Raw genomic sequence first — 19,658 nt, 5'->3', positions numbered from 1 at the left:
TCCAGGGAATAAAGTCCCAGTCTGTCTAACCTCTCCCTGTAAGTCAAACCATCAAGTCCCGGTAGCATCCTAGTAAATCTTTTCTGCACTCTTTCTAGTTTAATAATATCCTTTCTATAATAGGGTGACCAGAACTGTACACAGTACTCCAAGTGTGGCCTCACCAATGCCCTGTACAACTTCAACAAGACATCCCAACTCCTGCATTCAATGTTCTGACCAATGAAACCAAGCATGCTGAATGCCTTCTTCACCACCCTATCCACCTGTGACTCCACTTTCAAGGAGCTATGAATCTGTACTCCTAGATCTCTTTGTTCTATAACTCTCCCCAACGCCCTACCATTAACGGAGTAGGTCCTGGCCCGATTCGATCTACCAAAATGCATTACCTCACATTTATCTAAATTAAACTCCATCTGCCATTCATCGGCCCACTGGCCCAATTTATCAAGATCCCGTTGCAATCCTAGATAACCTTCTTCACTGTCCACAATGCCACCAATCTTGGTGTCATCTGCAAACTTACTAACCATGCCTCCTAAATTCTCATCCAAATCATTAATATAAATAACAAATAACAGCGGACCCAGCACCGATCCCTGAGGCACACCGCTGGACACAGGCATCCAGTTTGAAAAACAACCCTCGACAACCACCCTCTGTCTTCTGTCGTCAAGCCAATTTTGTATCCAATTGGCTACCTCACCTTGGATCCCATGAGATTTAACCTTATGTAACAACCTACCATGCGGTACCTTGTCAAATGCTTTGCTGAAGTCCATGTAGACCACGTCTACTGCACAGCCCTCATCTATCTTCTTGGTTACCCCTTCAAAAAACTCAATCAAATTTGTGAGACATGATTTTCCTCTCACAAAACCATGCTGACTGTTCCTAATTAGTCCCTGCCTCTCCAAATGCCTGTAGATCCTGTCCCTCAGAATACCCTCTAACAACTTACCCACTACAGATGTCAGGCTCACTGGTCTGTAGTTCCCAGGCTTTTCCCTGCCGCCCTTCTTAAACAAAGGCACAACATTTGCTACCCTCCAATCTTCAGGCACCTCACCTGTAGCGGTGGATGATTCAAATATCTCTGCTAGGGGACCCGCAATTTCCTCCCTAACCTCCCATAACGTCCTGGGATACATTTCATCAGGTCCCGGAGATTTATCTACCTTGATGCGCGTTAAGACTTCCAGCACCTCCCTCTCTGTAATATGTACACTCCTCAAGACATCACTATTTATTTCCCCAAGTTCCCTAACATCCATGCCTTTCTCAACCGTAAATACCGATGTGAAATATTCATTCAGGATCTCACCCATCTCTTGTGGTTCCGCACTTAGATGACCTTGTTGATCCTTAAGAGGCCCTACTCTCTCCCTTGTTACCCTTTTGCCCTTTATGTATTTGTAGAAGCTCTTTGGATTCACCTTTGCCTGATCTGCCAAAGCAATCTCATATCCCCTTTTTGCCCTCCTGATTTCTCTCTTAACTCTACTCCGGCAATCTCTATACTCTTCAAGGGATCCACTTGATCCCAGCTGCCTATGCATGTCATATGCCTCCTTCTTATTTTTGCAGCGCTTTTTATGTTGCCCAGATGTCCCAAAGTGACATCTGGGCAACATAAAAAGCGCTGCATAAATTCAAGTCCTTTCTCTCTTTTAACCTAAACAGCAATTAGAAATAAGAAATAACTGACAGCAAGATTGAAAGCAACAAACCAGTCATGTCTTCTTTATTTCCAGTGACGTTTTTCGTGTGGGGGAGACTGTAACAACTTCCTCAAGTCCCGTTCACCCATCACCCCGGTGCTACAGTGGCTCCCAGTCCAGCAAAGCCTCGATTTTAAAATTCTCATCCCTCCATGACCTCGCCCCATCTTATCTCTGCAAACTCCTCCGCCCCCTACAATCCTCCTAGTTCTCTGCGCTCCTCCAATTCTGGCCTCTCGCACATCCCTGATTTCCTTCGCTCCCCCATTGGCGGCCGTGCCTTCAGCTGCCTAGGCCCTAAGCTCTGGAATTCCCTCCCTAAACCTCTCCACCTCTCTCTCCTCCTTGAAGTCGCTTCTGGTCACCTGTCCTCTAATATCTCCTGATGTGGCTCGGTGTAAAGTTTGTCTGAGAACGCTCCTGTGAAGCGCCGTGGGACGTTTTACGATGCTAAAAGCGCTATATAAATGCAAGTTGTTGTTCCATCTGCTCAGCCAATGTAGACTTGTTTCATTCTAAATGGGCTTGCTGCAATTTCTGTGATTGGAAAATGTCACTGATTTGATTGATGACCTCAGCAACAAGCAATTTGGAAACTGACTTGTGCAAACAAAAATTGACACATAATAGTTCCAAAAATATTAATATTAAACTGTTTGCAACTGCGAGGCCCCCCCCCCCCCCAACCCCAATACCCAATACCCAATACCCAGTACCCAGAGCACCCCGTGCAGCAGCTCCGCCCACGTGGCTTATTTAAAGCCCCATTTCCCGCGCGTCGCAGTTTGATGACGTGTGCGGCAGCGGTCGCAGGGTGATTTTGTCAGAGCGGCCACGCGGCGTCTAACGGCCGGTGCTCGAGCTCCAGGATGGTGAAAGCTCAGTACAAGGGTCGCGGCACCGTCAACCCGTCCACCTCCAGCACCAACCCGGGTAAGTGCAGGCGGCGGCGGCGGCAGCGGCAGCGGCAGAGTCCCTCCCCCGCCCCGGGGCCTAGCCTAGCCTGCCGTGTGAGCGGATCCCGGGCTCGGCAACCGATCCGCTCGGGGCCGACAGCGGGATCAGTCTGCCTCGGGAGTGATTGACAGACGGGCCCGTTAAAGGGGTAGGGGGAGGGGACAGTGGAGGGAGAGGGGACTGGGGGGGGGGGGGTAACTGTGGAGGGACACTAGGGGGTGGGGGGCTATTGACCGTCGCGATGATGTCACTCGGACTGTTGACACCACTGCTCGGGTGTGGCAGCTTTGGGGTTAAAGGCTGGGGTCGGCTGCTTTGGGGTTAAAGGCTGGGGTCGGCTGCTTTGGGGTTAAAGGCTGGGGTCGGCTGCTTTGGGGTTAAAGGCTGGGGTCGGCTGCTTTGGGGTTAAAGGCTGGGGTCGGCTGCTTTGGGGTTAAAGGCTGGGGTCGGCTGCTTTGGGGTTAAAGGCTGGGGTCGGCTGCTTTGGGGTTAAAGGCTGGGGTCGGCTGCTTTGGGGTTAAAGGCTGGGGTCGGCTGCTTTGGGGTTAAAGGCTGGGGTCGGCTGCTTTGGGGTTAAAGGCTGGGGTCGGCTGCTTTGGGGTTAAAGGCTGGGGTCGGCTGCTTTGGGGTTAAAGGCTGGGGTCGGCTGCTTTGGGGTTGGGGAATTTAGATTTGAGGGCTTAGGGTTTTGGAGCTATAGGGATTGTTATAGCTGAGCATTTTACAATATATGTGAGTAAGTAATCATTCTTTACATGGGATCCTTTTGTAGTGTGCTATTTGACTGTGGAGGGAATCACAAGGTAACCTGATTGTGCTCTCTCCTGACGTTCACACAGATGAACTTCCAAAAGGGGTGATTGGAAATGAGAATGCTGGCTGATTTTTATCACTTCATATCCCAGGACTGTTGAAGCCACTTTTAGCGTCCCTACTGAAACTCTGGTTGAGATCAGCTAACTCAACACAGACTGGTGGATCAAACCTGTGACCACCTTGGTCTGTATGGGTCCACTCCACACTGAACAGAGAATTTAAAACTGAGACATGTGAATAGCAGTGATGAGCAGAGTCACTGGAAAATTGTGGGGAATATATCATTCTTGCTAAATCAGATTATAAAATTAGTTTGTACATTTGCCACAGTGATTAAGCATCTTTCACTCCTCCCTATTCTTAATTCATGGAGGCGCTCTTCCCCTCCCATCCTTCGTCCCACTTTACAAGGGTACGTCCTTTCCCTCCCAGTTCACGAAGGCACTCTTCTCCCCTCTCCTTTCACGCTGACACTCTTCTCTGATTTGGCTTCACTGCTGCTCCTGGCTTCAACCTGATGCTGCTGCTTTACCCTGGGGATTGAATTCTACTGAACGCTGTGGATGGGAATTTCTTTTCTCTCAAAAGTACTGCAAAGCGGCAGCATCAGCTTGGGGATGGGGAGGGCGCACCTTTCACAAATTCCACCATAAAAGTTTGGTCACAATCTCCTGGTAGCCCTGATGTTGAGAGTCCTTACAGTACAAACTTCAACGGGAGGAGAACTTTTAAGAAGCACTGCTTATAGTTTTAGTGACACTCAACGTTCCTTTATAATGAATGAAAAAGCACAATTTCTATTTGCACTGACAATTGTGACTTGGGTGTTATGTTTTTCCAGTGATGCATCTGACAGAATAAATATGGCACTGTCTTGCTTTTTTGTTTATAATTTGGGATTTCAATTGAAATAATTCAATAATTACATCCAGACTGTTAAGATTAGAAAAATAATAGCATAGTCTCACTGAGGATGATGGTGGCACAGACTAGTTCAGGCTGTGTGGTGTTTACACCGTGAGTGGGTGACCTCGGTCCACTTTTTGGTATGCACGAGTCTGCAGCATAAAACTATCTTCAGCAGAGCGTTCACTGTTCTTCTCTAAGCTCGTAGCGAACTTCAAAATTTGACGACTATTTGAGATCAGCATCTGAGAATGAAGTGGATGCCAGTCTTGGCTGAATCGTTGTCGGGTTTTTGTGGAGTTTCAAGTCAAATTTAAGTTTTCTGCAAGCTTGGAGAGAGATTATTTCAAGTAAAGGTTTGAAGCAGCTGAGGAGAAAGGCTGTATATTCCACTAAAGGTACTCTTCTTCCAGCTCTCTCTTTCCAACCCCGCCCCCCCATGAAAAGCAATGTTCTATTAAATCATGCTCATGGCACCAACTAGTCATAGAATACACATTGGCTACAGAATATTGCACGGGTTACAGAGATAAGAAACATCTTTAAAATCTTAGACTGCCCTATACAGTCTGCGCCTCTTTGTTGAAAGTCACTTAATTCAAATTATCTGATAATTAAACATTTTCAGTACTCTGTTTCTACTTTGCTGTATTGATTACATTCCTTAATTCAAATAATTGGACAATTCTAATTTTTTTAGTGCAAGAACGATCTTTGAATTATCAAGAGTAGACTGTAATCCACATAAGGGCAGTTTACAATGTGGAATTTTAGTCAGTTGTATTTTATTGGTACTTTTGTTTCTGTGCAGATCGGCCCAAAGATGCAGGAGGCAACAGGAGGGACAGGGCGACTATTAAACGTCTTAATATGTACAGACAGAAAGAGCGAAGGTCGGTATCACATTTATCTTGTCATAAAATTCAATGCACTGTTTGTGGAATTGATCTGTACAATTGATCTGTCCAACTAGGGGGAAAGGGAGGGCAACCAAAGCCAGAGCTCTCTGGATGACGAAAGAGATAGAGTAAGATGAAGCAGAAAAAGGGGGTGTATGACAGATGTCGGTTTGATAACACAAGAGAGAACCAGGCTGAATGTAGAAAGTTCAGAGGGGAAGAGAAAAAGGAAGTAAGAGGGACAAAGAGAATAGACTGGCAATTAACATAAAAGGGAATCCAAAAGTCGTCTTTTGGCATATAAATAGTAAACGGGTAATAAAAGGAGCAATGGGACTGATTAGGGACCAAAAAGGGGACCTACGCGTGCAGGCAGAGGGCATGGCGGAGATACTAAATGAGTACTTTGCATCTGTCTTTACCAAGGAAGAAGATGGTGCCAAAGTTACAGTAAAAGAGGAGGTAGTTGAGATACTGGATGGGCTAAAAATTGAAAGAGGCGGTACTAGATCGGCTGGCTGTACTTCGATAAGTCACCTGGTCCGGATGAGATGCATCCTAGGTTGCGGAGGGAAGTAAGAGTGGAAGTTGCAGAGGTACCGGCCATAATCTTTCAATCCTCCTTAGATATGGGCATGGTGTCAGAGGACTGGAGAATTGCAAATGTTACACCCTTGTTCAAAAAAGGGTGTAAGGATAAACCCAGCAACTACAGGCTAGTCAGTTTAACATCGGGTGGGGAAACTTTTAGAAACGATAATCCAGGACAAAATTAAGTCAGTTGGACAAGTGTGGATTAATTAAGGAAAGCCAGCACGGATTTGTTAAAGGAAAATCATGTTCAACTAACTTGATTAAGTTCTTTGGTGAGATAACAGAAAGGGTTAATGAGGGGCAATGCAGTTGATGTGTATATGGACTTCCAAAAGGCGTTTGATAAAGAGCCACATAACAGGCTTGTCGGCAAAGTTGAAGCCCATGGTATAAAAGGGGCAGTGGCAGCATGGATTCGAAATTGGCTAAGTGATGGGAAACAAAGAATAGTGGTGAACGGTTGTTTTTCGGACTGGAGGAAGATATAGAGTGGTGTTCCCCAGGGGTCGGTACTAGGACCACTGCTTTTCTTGATATATATTATTGACTTGGACTTGGGTATACAGGGCATAATTTCAAAATTTGCTGATGACGCAAAACTTGGAACTGTAGTAAATCTGAGGAGGATAGTGATAGACTTCAAGAGGACATAGACAGGTTGGTGGAATGGGCGGACACGTGGCAGATGAAATTTAACGTAGAGAAGTGTGAAATATTACATTTTGGTAGGAAGAACGAGGCGAGGCAATATAAACTAAAGGGTACAATTCTAAAGGGGGTGCAGGAACAGAGAAACCTGAGAGTATATATGCACAAATCGTTTTAAGGTGGCAGGGCAGGTTGAGAAAGTCGTTTAAAAAAAGCATATTGGATCCTGGGCTTTATAAATAGAGGCATAGAGTACAAAAGCAAGGAAGTTATGATGAATCTTTATAAAACACTGTTTTGGCCACAACTGGAGTATTGTGTCCAATTCTGGGCACCGCACTTTGAGAAGTATGTGAAGCCATTAGAGAAGGTGCAGAAAAGATTTACTAGAATGGTTTCTATGTTCCAGGGATGAAGGATTTCAGTTACGTGTATAGACTGGAGAAGCTGGGGTTGTTCTCATTAGAGCTGAGAAGGTTGAGAGGAGATTTGATAGAGGTGTTCAAAATCATGAGGGGTCTAGACAGAGTAGATAGAGAGAAACTGTTCCCATTGGCGGAAGGGGCAAGAACCAGAGGCCCCAAATTTAAGTTGATTGGCAAAAGCACCAAAGGCGACATGAGGAAAAACCGTTTTACGCAGCGCATGCTTATGATCTGGAATGCATTGCCTGAGGAGGCGGTGGAGTCAGATTCAATCGTGGTTTTCAAAAGGAATTGGATAAGTACTTGAAGGGAAAAAATTTGCAGGGCTACGGGGAAAGGGCGGGGGAGTGGGACTAGCTGAATTGCTCTTGCAGAGAGCCAGCGTGGGCTCGATGGGCCGAATGGCCTCCTTCTGTGCTGTAACTGTTCTATAATTTTATGAATAGATACTCCCAGTTGTGTTCAGTAAGGATTAAAAAAAATCATACCTTATCAGGTAAACCCCTATTCAGAATGATGGCACAACTCCATCATTTGATCTTACCAAATCTTTGTTGATCTGCTGTTTCTTTCTGAAAGGGTGAGAGAGGAGTGGGACATTGATAGGATTCTTGTTGTGACATCAACTGAAGAACTTTCCACCTGGGAAAGAAAAACCCTCCACAACTTTTGTCACGATTGAAGTAATCAGTGACGTCATAACATGAAGCATTAATGCATGGTGCCGCAGAGATGTGGGTTTGATTTCGACACATAGTGCAGAATTTCTGAATCTTGGCTGCATCCCTGTGTGAAATTGCAGTGATGGCTGGATGGAGGGTCCATTGCCGTCAACTCAGGACAATGTTGGCAGATACCTGGCAGATGATTACTGGGCTATAGTTCGTGTTCAACAATGAGATAAAAATCACTGAAGTGATGTCCCTGCAATTTTTGGTTTGGGATGGATAATAGTTATTAAGCCACATTCAGAAATTGCCACCATTATGGCTTGTCCACTTTGTGGTTTTGTTTCATTTTATGATGGTGCAACTTTTGTGAAGATTCACCATCAGCCCCATCTGCTTATCATGAGTCCAATTTGTTTGTTTACACTATTTCATGGTGTACATGCAGCTCTCTTCCTTAGCAGTGTGAAATTTTTAATGCACACCTAATCCTTTTTCTTCTCTCTCAAGAAACAAAATTGGAAAGGTCATCAAGCCCCTGCAGTTCCAGTCAACAGTTGCATCTGGCACAATAGCCCGAGTAGAGCCAAATATCAAGTGGTTTGGTGAGTTCACATTTTCCATGCAGAAAAAATATAGCTATAGTTTTCAGGATTTGACACACAGGCTTTACCTACATACAAAACTTAAATGTTCACATTGATCACCAGCATTGGGTGGCCAGAGTCAGTGGCAAACTTGTTGCCTAGAGTTCTACAGTAACTGCAGCAAAAGACAATCTCTTGCATTGTTGGGTAGGTGGCAGGGATCTGAAGCAGTAATACAAGTCATGGGGATTCAAAGGAAATATGAGAATATTTGATCATTTTCTGTTAAGACTTTGGTGTTTATACGACCTACAAAGTAACATTTGTGATCTAGATAAATGTATGATATTGATTGAGTAATACGGTATTGCACATGTAGGACTCCAAAGAGATAACTTCACAGAAATGCTAGGGAGCCAAGGGACTAGTGAGAAAGAGGAATTAAAGGAAATTAGTATTAGTAAAAAAAATAGTGCTGGAGAAATTAATGGGACTGAAAGCTGATAAATCCCCAGGACTGAATAATCTGCATCCCAGAAGACTAAACGAGGTAGTCATGGAAATAGTGGATGCATTAGTTGTCATCTTCCAAAATTCTATAGATTATGGAACAGTTCCTGCAGATTGGAGGGTGGCGAATGTAACCCCACTATTTAAAAAAGGAGGGAGAGAGAAAACGGAACTACAGACTGGTTAGCTTAACATCAGTAGTAGGGAAAATGCAAGAGTATTATAAAGGATGTGATAACAGGAGAAAATATCAATGGGATTAGACAAAGTCAACATGGATTTATGAAAGGGAAATTATGTTTGACAAACCTGGAGTTTTTTGAGCATGTAACTGGTAGAATGGATAAGGGAGAACCAGTGGATGTGATTTATTTGGATTTTCAGAAGGCCTTTGATAAAGTCCCATGTAAGAGGTTAGTGTGCAAAATTAAAGCACATGGAATTGGGGGTAGTATACTGGCATGGATTGAAAATTGGTTAACAGACAGGAAACAGAGAGTAGGAATAAATGGTTCTTTTTCGGGGCGGCAGATGGTGACTAGTAGGGTATCACAGGGATCTGTGCTTGGGCCCCAGCTATTCACAATATACATCAGTGATTTGGATGAGGGAACCAAATGTAATATTTCCAAGTTTGCTGACAACACAAAACTAGGTGGGATCGTGAGTTGTGAGGAGGATGCAGAGCGGCTTCAAGGCGATTCAGACAAGTTGAGTGAGTGGGCAAAAGCATGGCAGATGCAGTATAATGTGGATAAATGTGAAGTTATCTGCTTCGGAAGGAAAAACAGAAAGGCAGAGTATTATTTAAATGGTGATAGATCGGGGAATGTTGATGTACAAAGGAACCTGGATGTCCTTGTACACCAGTCACTGAAAGCAAACATGCAGGTGCAGCAAGCAGTTAACAAGGCAAATGGTATGTTGGCCTTCATTGCAAGAGGATTTGAGTATAAGAGCAAGGATGTCTTACTGCAGTCATACAGGTGAGTCCGCACCTGGAGTATTGTGTACAGTTTTGGTCTCCTTACCTAAGAAAGGATATACTTGCCATCGAGGGAGTGTAGCGAAGGTTCACCAGACTGATTCATGGGATGGCAGCACTGTCATATGAGAAGAGATTGGGTCGACTCGGCCTGTATCGAGTTTAGAAGAATGAGAGGGTATCTCATTGAAACATATAAAATTCTGACAGGGCTAGACAGACTGGATACAGGGAGGATGTTCCCCTGGCTGGGGGGTCCAGAACAAGGGGTCACAGTCTCAGGATACGGGGTAGGACATTTAGGACTGAGATGAGAAGAAATTTCTTCACTCAGAGGGTGGTGAACCTGTGGAATTCTCTACCACAGAAGGCTAAATATATTTAAGAAGGAGCTAGATAGATTTCTAGACACAAAAGGCATCAAGGGATACGGGGAGAGAGAGCGCGAATCTGGTATTGTGATAGAGGCTCAGCCATGATCATATTGAATGGCGGAGCAGGCTCAAAGGGCCGAATGGCCTACTCCTGCTCCTATTTTCTATGTTTCTATAATGAGGTTATTGGCTTTTACATATGACTAACTGAGACCCTTTTGTTAAAAATAAACACAAGACCTTTTGGGGCCTATTTTGGTGTGAGCTGAATGTACAGTACATTTTGATATATTAGAAATTTAGTAGCAGGAGTTGTTGAGAGCGAAAGAATAAGGGAGCTGAATTAATGATCAACCTAAGATGCTTTATAGATTGTGTGATTTCAACAATGCATATGAATGACATTTTGCACTGCCTATTTGAATTGAACCTTGCACATGATTTTATTTGTTTATTTTCCCTTGGCACAAAGTGTTGGTGCTCCTGGGTAATAGGATGCAGACTTGCATCCAAGATTTCCTTACTTTGTAAGTGCCTGACCTCAGCTCCTCCATTAGACAAAATGTTGAGCAAAGTCAATCACTTCTGCAAGGAATATCTCCCACCCCCTGGGGGCCTGATCCAAGAGCAGAAACTTGGGAACATATTGCCTGTGTGTACCCTCTGTCTGGGATTGGCACACTGCGCAGGAAGACCTAACCGAGGAGTGGGAAGATATTTTCCAAATACTGATAGACTTTTTTTTAAAAAAAGGATCTAATGCTCTCAAATCTTTTTGGTTTGTGGACAGCTAACACTCGAGTCATAAAGCAGTCGTCACTGCAAAAATTTCAAGATGAGATGGGCAACGTTATGAAAGACCCTTATAGGGTAGTTATGAAACAGACCAAGCTTCCAATGTCTCTTCTGAATGACCGAATCAAGCCTCATGTAAGTTACTAACCTTCTTTTGTTGATTAGATAGAAATTTAGGAACCTGACAATCAGTTGGTAGCCATCATTCATAGTAATTTTATTTTTTTTAGTAAATGGTTGCTCGTTCCAGTTTTTAATGCAGCACTGAAGTGGACAACATTTGCAGCATCCAGATCTCTCACTGGCTTATGCTTAAAAGTCCAAATTTCAGAAATACTTGCCAAAAAAGATGCTCTGGTTCTTTCACGTCTCAGTCAATCTACAGTTGAGTGTGATTTCTTGGGAGTATAGACTCTGCTGTATTGTAGCTTGCTGTTCAGGTTTCTGGCTGTGGTGATGCAAATTTTGATGGCACATTCCTGATGCTGGGTATACTCAGGAGGACGTGCAGTGCCAAGGTTCGTCTTCTAGTTTCTCAGTGGGAAACTAAAAGTTAAATAGTGAATCCTAATTGAGAAAAGCTCAATTCACCCTTCTGGGATTACCTAAATACAGTGCTGGCAGAAATGATTTAAACTCTGTTCTCCATCAGCAGTTCAACTTGTGGGTTCTGGACTGCTATATATTTGAATGCATTTTTATGAGGCTGTTCAACAGTATCATAAGCTTTATCCTTGCAAAGGTTATATCCTGTTTGAAGTCGCTTTCAGTATTAGTATTTGAGGATCTTATTCTGATGCCGGCACATTTGGAATGATTCAGTAGGCTCCTATCTTTAGAGCGTGACTAATTCCTTAAAGCAGGGTTTTCTTTCAAAGGAATTTGTGGGACTCTTAAGATTTTTGTTTTGCCCTTCAGCATTTGCCACAGTTTAATCAGAAACATAAATAAATGAGGAGTTCTGATCCTTTCTGGCAAGACTTCTTTTCATCAGTCATGGGGGTCCTTGACTTTTGGCTATCAGAAATAACTGAGCTCTGTATTTGCAGGGGTGACACTGCACTAACTGTCCATATATAGAACTGTGCAGTAAAGTGATACTGAGATCCAGTGCTGTAATTCAGACTTTTCAATCAGCAGTTGCTGGTTTTAGAAGAGCCACTCTGATTAGAGTCAAATAATTTTGCAGTATCTGCACTTCATGCAAACCCTGCAAAAATATTTTGATCGCAAAACTAATGAGTATGCACTGTGACAAAAGCAGAGTCTTGTCCTGTGCCAAATAACGAAATCTTCTGTATTGTATTTTTAAGCCCGTAGATATACACTTCAAAATGTATTTCAGAAATAAGGCATTAAAGTGGAAGCTGTCTTTTCTTGCTGATCTTCAAGATGGAGACCAGAGCTTGGCTCTGCAAGGCCAAAGCAATTCTTTGATCTGTAGATTAGGCACGATACAGAAGCTTTGTCCTAGGTGCTGCTAAAATTGCTGATTGTCAAAACATTTAGAAATGAGAGGGGCCTGGACAGGGTATGAACAGCTGCTCGTCAAGCAGTTTCGTGCACTAGATACGCTGTTGTATCTTTGAACTTTATTGATCGTCTTTATTCAGATGCTTTTGGACTAGAATATATATGCAGTCTTTGCATTGACTTCAATTTCTAGAATTGACACTTGGACTTTCAGGATTGACTTAGAAATTGAATCGCCCAAATTTCAAGTTGAAATCTATGAAAGATTGTTTTCTCCAATAATTTTGCAGATTATCAGACTGCCTGAGGAAGATATTTTAACCCCTTGTGGAGTAATTGTTTTTCAAAGCATTTGTGCCATTAGTGGCATGCAGTGACAATTAGTTTTAGCCTGAAATGTAATGATCTGTTGCCATCTTCCAGTGTAGGTAGAAGAACTTGGGCTTGGATATGTTATATAGTAATTAAGGGCTAATGGTTAGTCCCATGGCATGTCATCTCACTCACAGCACGTATTAAAGGTGCATGTTTCAGTTGATGAGAGACTGTCAGCTTATGGAAAGTACCTTTTTGCCATGAACACAACTTAAAAGTGTAGAGAGAAAGCCCAGACTAATAATATGTAGTGTGTTGGTTACAGTCTGTAAATGTTTTATAGTAATTTTGCAAAAATTGAGGAGTGACGTGGGGATTAAGCTTATGGGTTGGCTGTCAGTTTGTATTTATAGACTTCCAGATCAACACTGGGTAAGACCTATCCATGAGATGGGTCTTATTGATATTGTCAAGACATCACTTTCGTGGGAAAGAACTATATTTTTGTATTAAAAGGCTAATAACTTGGAGGAAGTGGGATAATGTCTAGATACCAGCTTTCATCTATTTCTTGTATAAATCCCAGTGCCTCCCTACCAACAATTTCAATTATTGAGTGTCTCCCTAAGTGTTAATTTATATTTAAGAAAATAAGAAATAGGAGCAGGAGTAGCCCATACGGCCCCTCGAGCCTGCTCCGCCATTCAATAAGATTATGGCTGATCTTCGACCTCAACTCCACTTTCCCACCCAATCCCCATATCCCTTGATTCTCCAGGAGTACAAAAATCTAATCTGTCACAGCCTTGAATGTACTCAACGACTTGGCATCCACTGCCCTTTGGGGTAGAGAATTCCAAAGATTATTTTCTGGCTGTCTTTCTCTCAACCTGAGTTAACATCCATTTGAGTTTTATACCATATGACTGAAATCCCAGCCTCGCTCAATTTCAGGCAGTCAGTCATGTCATTACACAGGCGATGTGATTTGGAGCGTGCAGTTTATTTCACCCGGTGAGCTTCTTCACTCAATCAAAATTTTCTCTTCTAGTCTTCCCAGTTTTGTTTATCATTCCTGCCATTTTCTCTGATGCACTTGTCAATTGTCTACGTTGATATTTGCCCCGCTCTACAATGATTTTTCCCATCATGGCTTCGTGGACATCATGAAAACTGTTTAGGGTGAGCATCCCTTCATGATTTGAAATGAGGGATTTAAGAAGATTTTTGGATAGCTAGGTTGGCATCCACGCAGTATCTCAGAAGTTGTGGAAATCTCCTTAAATCCTTAGACTCCTGGCATTCCAAGATGTATGCACCTTTTTTATGTAACACACAGATTATGATTAAAACAAAAGGAAAACATTACCTCAAGTACGAATTTCTGTTTTTGCTCCAGGGCGTATCTTGACATAGATGGCTATTATAAAAACTTTTTTTGTACCTAAGCCATAGTTTATTTTAAAGTTTATAGTCAAAACAAAAGGTGATTGTAAAAATTCCTCCTGACTTGAGCCAAAGCAGATGGGAGAAGTCTTCAAATTCCTGTGATGCTCCCGGCACAATGCTTTCTCCAGTTAAGGTTGGCTATTTCATGTAGTAATTTCTTTAACATCTTTGAGTCTTAAGTTCTTGTGCTTAGAATATTCATCTTGTTTATAAAAGCTGAAAACTTTTTGTTCGTATGAGGAATTATACTAAATGGAGATGTGCCCATTTGCAAGATTATAAATAATTACAATGGTTTTTTCCCTTCCTTTTCTCTGCTTTCTTGATGGTGGCAGCTTCTGCAGAGGAACTGTTTCACAGGCACTCCTCGAGTACCTTGTCCAAGTGACCATTCTTCATGTGTGAGCTTAGGCAATGAGTGTTGGCAAGCTATTCAACTATAGAGACATTGTAGCCAAGTTCAGTTCTTTCCTCTCATAATGTCCACTGATGCGATTTTTCGAGCCGGGATCACTGGATAGTTATCAGGAGTGTGAATCTTAACTACTTTATAACCTCCCTAACCCTGAAACATTGGGGTAGATTTTTGTTTTCACTGTTTGGGCAATAATCTGGTGAAGCAGGTTTCCCATCGTAGAGAATCTGCCTGAATTTCATTCCGTTGATTAAAAATCTTCTGTTGGGGGAGGGGGGAATCAGATTACTGCCCAGGCAGTGTAGACTAAAATCTACCCCATTAATTACTTTGTAGCCTCCCAGCATTATCCTGGTTAAGATCTGTTGGGAGCTCCCTGATCCATATGGCTTAGTATCTCACTGCAGTGTGTTATCCACTGAGCCTGGGTGGGGAGGTCGTATTTACTTCTGTTGATGTTACATATTTAGTTAGGTATATATCTTGTCTCAAAAGTGATGAATGCTTAAAGCAAAATTATTTGCTTGCAGAATTCAAAAGTACATATTCTGGACACAGAAACCTTTGAAACAACCTTTGGCCCTAAAGCACAGCGAAAGAGACCAAATCTTAGTGTGTGTGATATGCAAAGCCTGGTGGAAAAAGTTGAAACATTGGCAGAAGAATATGATCTGGAAAAGGACCGAGATCTGGTTGTGGAAGATACTGGAGTAAGGTGAGTGGATTCTAGGCACGTAACCTGTTAGGATACACAAATGTGGCTATTATTTTTGAATATTGCAGGTTTATTATTGGAGTTGTCATCGTCCCTTTGGAAGACTTGAATATTTTGGTCATTTAAAAACCAGAATGTAACATGTCAAATTTCAGAGATACTGCCTAAATATTTTTGCAATTGCTCTCCAAGATTTAAAGGTAAAGCATGAATCTTCAGGTATTTCAGAATGTTTTTGCATCTTTGTTCTCGAAAATAGCACATCAGTAGTAATTAGATGCTATATTTCGCTCGTTAGATTTTCATAATTTACTTACCCCTGTAGCCCTGGTGAAGTAAATCTTATAGCTGTTGCGAAGTCTGAAGCAGGTAGTAACTCTCAGCACATTGCAGCATTACCACAATATGGCTAGGAGTGGTACGATGTGTGACAGCCTGAGTTCCTGATCTCAGCAGGGTGGTTGTGGGGAAGGTGCTAAGTGGAGGCCAGTCATTTCCTGACTGGACAGAAAGTGACTGAGAGTCACTCTGAGCACCGTTGGTGGGTTTGAGTACTGGTGCCACTTTGGCCACTGATAGTGATTGATGGAAGAAACAATCTTTTTATAATAATCTTTTGATGCCTATAAAGCCCTCCTTTTTTAAAAAAAAAAATCATCTTTTGGATGTGGGCATTGCTGGCAAGACAGGTATTTATTGCTCTTCCCTAGTTGCCCTTAAGTGGTGGTGGGTCTTGCTGAATGGCAGCAGTCCATAGGTATTCCCACAATGCTGTTGGGTAGGGAGTTCCAGGATTTTGGCCTGCCAACGATGAAGTAATGACGATTATATGTCCAAGTCAGGATGGTGTGTTACTTGGAAGGAAACATAGAGGTTGACTGTAATATTATTGGTGATTTAAATAGTGTTAATTTCAATTTTGTCTAGGGATGAAGTCCGGGAAGAAATCTTCAAAAAAGGACAGTCTAAAAGAATATGGGGTGAGCTATACAAGGTAAGTGTTTTGATGATGAATGATACCTGTGGGTGTCTTGGGCATTTGTGGTTAACGTGTTTTTAAATGATGTGGAGATGCCGGTGATGGACTGGGGTTGACAATTGTAAACAATTTTACAACACCAAGTTATAGTCCAACAAATTTATTTTAAATTCCACAAGCTTTCGGAGGCTTCCTCCTTCCTCAGGTGAACGGTGTGGATGTTATTATTGTAAACAGAATAAAAGATTTTTGCTGTCAACAAAGTAGTGAGTATCACTAAGAATTATAGTGGACATACAAGCAAGTTGTGTGCCATCCATTGTTTTTCTTAAGTTTTATTCATACGTTCTTCAAAAGTAATTTATATCTGTTATAAAAGATTCACCCTGCTTATTTTGTTTGTCTATAAATGGGGTCATTTAGGAAGTGAGTTGCTTAACCAATTACTTGCTGTTCTGTTTGCACGATGAAAGATCAAGATGCCTTGGTTATATCTCCCGTGGCGGTTTTTTTTCCCCCTGTTTTATATAAATCCTGTGCAAAAGTTACCAGTTAGCTTTAATTGTACACCAGTTTAATCAATATTTTTATAAAATATTATAATGGTTCTGTATAGGCAAGGATAAGTGTGTTTCTTTGCTTGAATATTGGAAATCTATTAACTTGACGTTGGTTTGCAAAATGTGATTTTCTTTGTACCTTTTTAATAGAAATCTTCTTTGTTAAGGTAATTGATTCATCAGATGTAATAATCCAAGTGCTGGATGCCAGAGATCCACTAGGAACACGCTCACCCCGTATAGAGACTTACATAAAGAAGGAAAAACCGTGGAAACATTTAGTGTTCGTGTTTAACAAGTGTGACCTTGTACCTACCTGGGCAACTGTAAGTTTTTATTTTATATGTTGCTTAAAAATTCATCATTGGAATATGATTATCTTCCCTTTTGTGTGAGGAAAATGCATACCTCTGTTTGGTACTTGGCTAGCTGAAAATGCAAACTCTCAAAATGGGAATTGTGAATTCAAAGTCCTGTTCTGTCTTTTCTTTTAGTGAAGCACTATGTAATGCAAGTGGGTTGAAATGACAATCTGCAATATTAGCAACCCTGCATTAAACTGTTTGTTACCTATTGCGAATTGGTGACCTTGCAAAACAATCATGAGACCAGGGATCTGCAGCTGCAGCACACACCAGAGTCAGATCCCCAAAGAAAGTGGCAGGAAGGAATAAATGAAGTGGGGAATCAGTGGACACCTATTTTTGTGGAGAGAATTTCGGAGTCCTGATATGAGGTCTTTTCAGCCTGGATTCAGACTGTAGTGCACTATTTAAGCAGCTCAGTTCTGAATAATTCTGTGTTGGAAGCCCAGAAACATCAATTTGTTAATTGAACCATTCTTAAAAACGTCACTGATTACTGAAGTGGTTGCAGGGTCACTATAACTTAGGCAATGTGGTGATCAATAGGACACTACCATGGATAGGTTTAGAACAAAGCTGTATAATATTTGTTGACTAAAGACATTTTTTAACATTGAAATAGTTTTTAAAAAATGATTCCATGTATTGTACGTTTTCTTTAAATACAACATTAAAAGTGAACAGTTAAACTTTCTATATCCTAGAAACGATGGGTTGCAGTCCTATCCCATGAATATCCAACTCTTGCCTTTCACGCCAGCCTCACCAACCCCTTTGGAAAAGGAGCTCTCATCCAACTTTTGCGGCAGTTTGGGAAGGTAAGAGGTCTTTTCAAAAAGAAAATATTGAGTTGGATGTTAACAAAAAAGGGAATTGGAAATAAAATTCAAAAATAATCACCTTGAGAGTCTGTTGTGCACAATACTTAATGGATAAAGGTTTGATGATACACATTTATGGGTCTGCTCTTTGCTTGTATAGCAACATGCAGTGAGATAAAACCCACCATCACTAGTTCAGATTACGCAATGCGGTTACAGGAGGTTGCTCTGTCAGCATCAACTCAAAAACTGAATTAAGACCACTTGCTTAAATTCTTCTGTAAACAAACTAAAGATGGATCATGTCTGAGGGCTGTGATGTAAGGTGAACTAATGAGACTTAGCTGGCAGATTGTGGTTATTGCAAAGCTTTGTTATGTTATTACCTTCGCAATGACCTTGTAACACATCCCAGTCTATGTGTTTTCTTGTACTCTCTGACTGTTATGAACCTCTTGTCATGCTATTGAGGGGAGACGTTGAATGTTGTCATAGAGAGTTCACAGCAGAGCCCATATTGGCTGCCTTCTTGTCAGTTAAAGAATAATAAGAAGCAGCAGAGGGAGCTGGGTGAGACACAAAGCAGTGAGAGATTTCTTTTTAAAACTTGATATTGTGAATTTGCTAAATCTGCCCAGATGTTAAATATAATCTGTATAAATTACTCCCTTGATGATTTAGTGAGTAAAGGCATCATCTGGCGTATCGTTAACAATACAGACCAGAAGGCAACAGATTCAGTTCTTGGCTTCCGAAGAATTAGCTAATCTCAGCTGGGGAAGCTGTTGGGCTGTTACAATTGGCCTCAGTGCCCCGGGCCTAGGAGGAAGAAAGATCTGTCCGAGTTCCCACTCCTGCTCACTATCCAGTAACTACTGCTCAAAAATGTGCATTTTAGGTATCATGTGAGGATGGGATCAGGTTTGGCCATGATACTCTCTATTAGGGTTTTGGTGTCCCTCCAGCACCTTTTTTCCATTGTTCACAGCACAGAGGTGTTTCCATAAGCAGACTGAGTCTCCCATGAACTGAAACCTGTCCCCTCATACATGTGTGGGATAGCAGCCCCAGAATGAACAATTACTCACTGCAGTGTCGAATACGGGCTATCACGTTGGATGCCCACTATGTTCTCCTGACCCTACTGAAAGGTGGAAAATATCACACAGATAGACCGATGCCTGTAGGCTATAACTACTTGGTGAGATTTATTTACAGGTAATTAATGCACAGAAACCAAATGATGCTGTAAGATATGTATCAGTGCAATAATTAGAAACAAAACTGTAATTTTATACGGCATTAAGCTACTCTTTAGATTGTGTTTCCTATAGCCTTTGACAAGTGACTGGATTTTTGGTTGTTGTGAATTAGCTCGTACACGATGCAAAGTTTGGTCCATCCACAGATCTCTAGCCAGAACTGAAATCCGTGGGATAATTCCTCCAGTACTTGAACAGTTCAAAAGCCTTTGAAGTCAGAGTTGTCAATCATTCATGATTGACAACTCATGAATCACCGGCATCTCCACATCATGATTAAAGACACAGTGATGCAAACTATTGTATAAAACACTGCTGAGCAGGTGCTTATACATTGAATATCCTCTAACGCTGTCTACATTGTATTTAAAGTCTGAATATCCTGCACGCTGGTGCCTGTTTTTAATGAATTAAAG

The 19,658-nt window shown here is 41.9% G+C and overlaps 1 protein-coding gene across 1 annotated transcript in view; it reads left to right on the top strand.

Moving 5' to 3' along the window:
* Nucleotides 1–2,520: 2,520 nt before the first annotated feature.
* gnl2 (G protein nucleolar 2) overlaps nt 2,521–19,658 on the top strand; it is a 41,611-nt gene continuing 24,473 nt past the window's right edge. Inside the window, exons 1-8 of the mRNA XM_068006446.1 lie at nt 2,521–2,657; nt 5,215–5,296; nt 8,148–8,242; nt 10,884–11,023; nt 15,071–15,255; nt 16,183–16,249; nt 16,962–17,120; nt 17,864–17,977. Coding sequence (XP_067862547.1) covers nt 2,594–2,657; nt 5,215–5,296; nt 8,148–8,242; nt 10,884–11,023; nt 15,071–15,255; nt 16,183–16,249; nt 16,962–17,120; nt 17,864–17,977 — 906 coding nt within the window. The 5' untranslated portion in view covers nt 2,521–2,593. The remainder of the gene's footprint in view (nt 2,658–5,214; nt 5,297–8,147; nt 8,243–10,883; nt 11,024–15,070; nt 15,256–16,182; nt 16,250–16,961; nt 17,121–17,863; nt 17,978–19,658) is intronic.

The sequence above is a fragment of the Heptranchias perlo genome, chromosome 26 (assembly GCF_035084215.1).
Source record: "Heptranchias perlo isolate sHepPer1 chromosome 26, sHepPer1.hap1, whole genome shotgun sequence".
In the NCBI taxonomy this organism is placed as follows: Eukaryota; Metazoa; Chordata; class Chondrichthyes; order Hexanchiformes; family Hexanchidae; genus Heptranchias; species Heptranchias perlo.
Note: the sequence above shows the minus strand (reverse complement) of the source record. Positions and strands in the feature narration are given on the sequence as shown.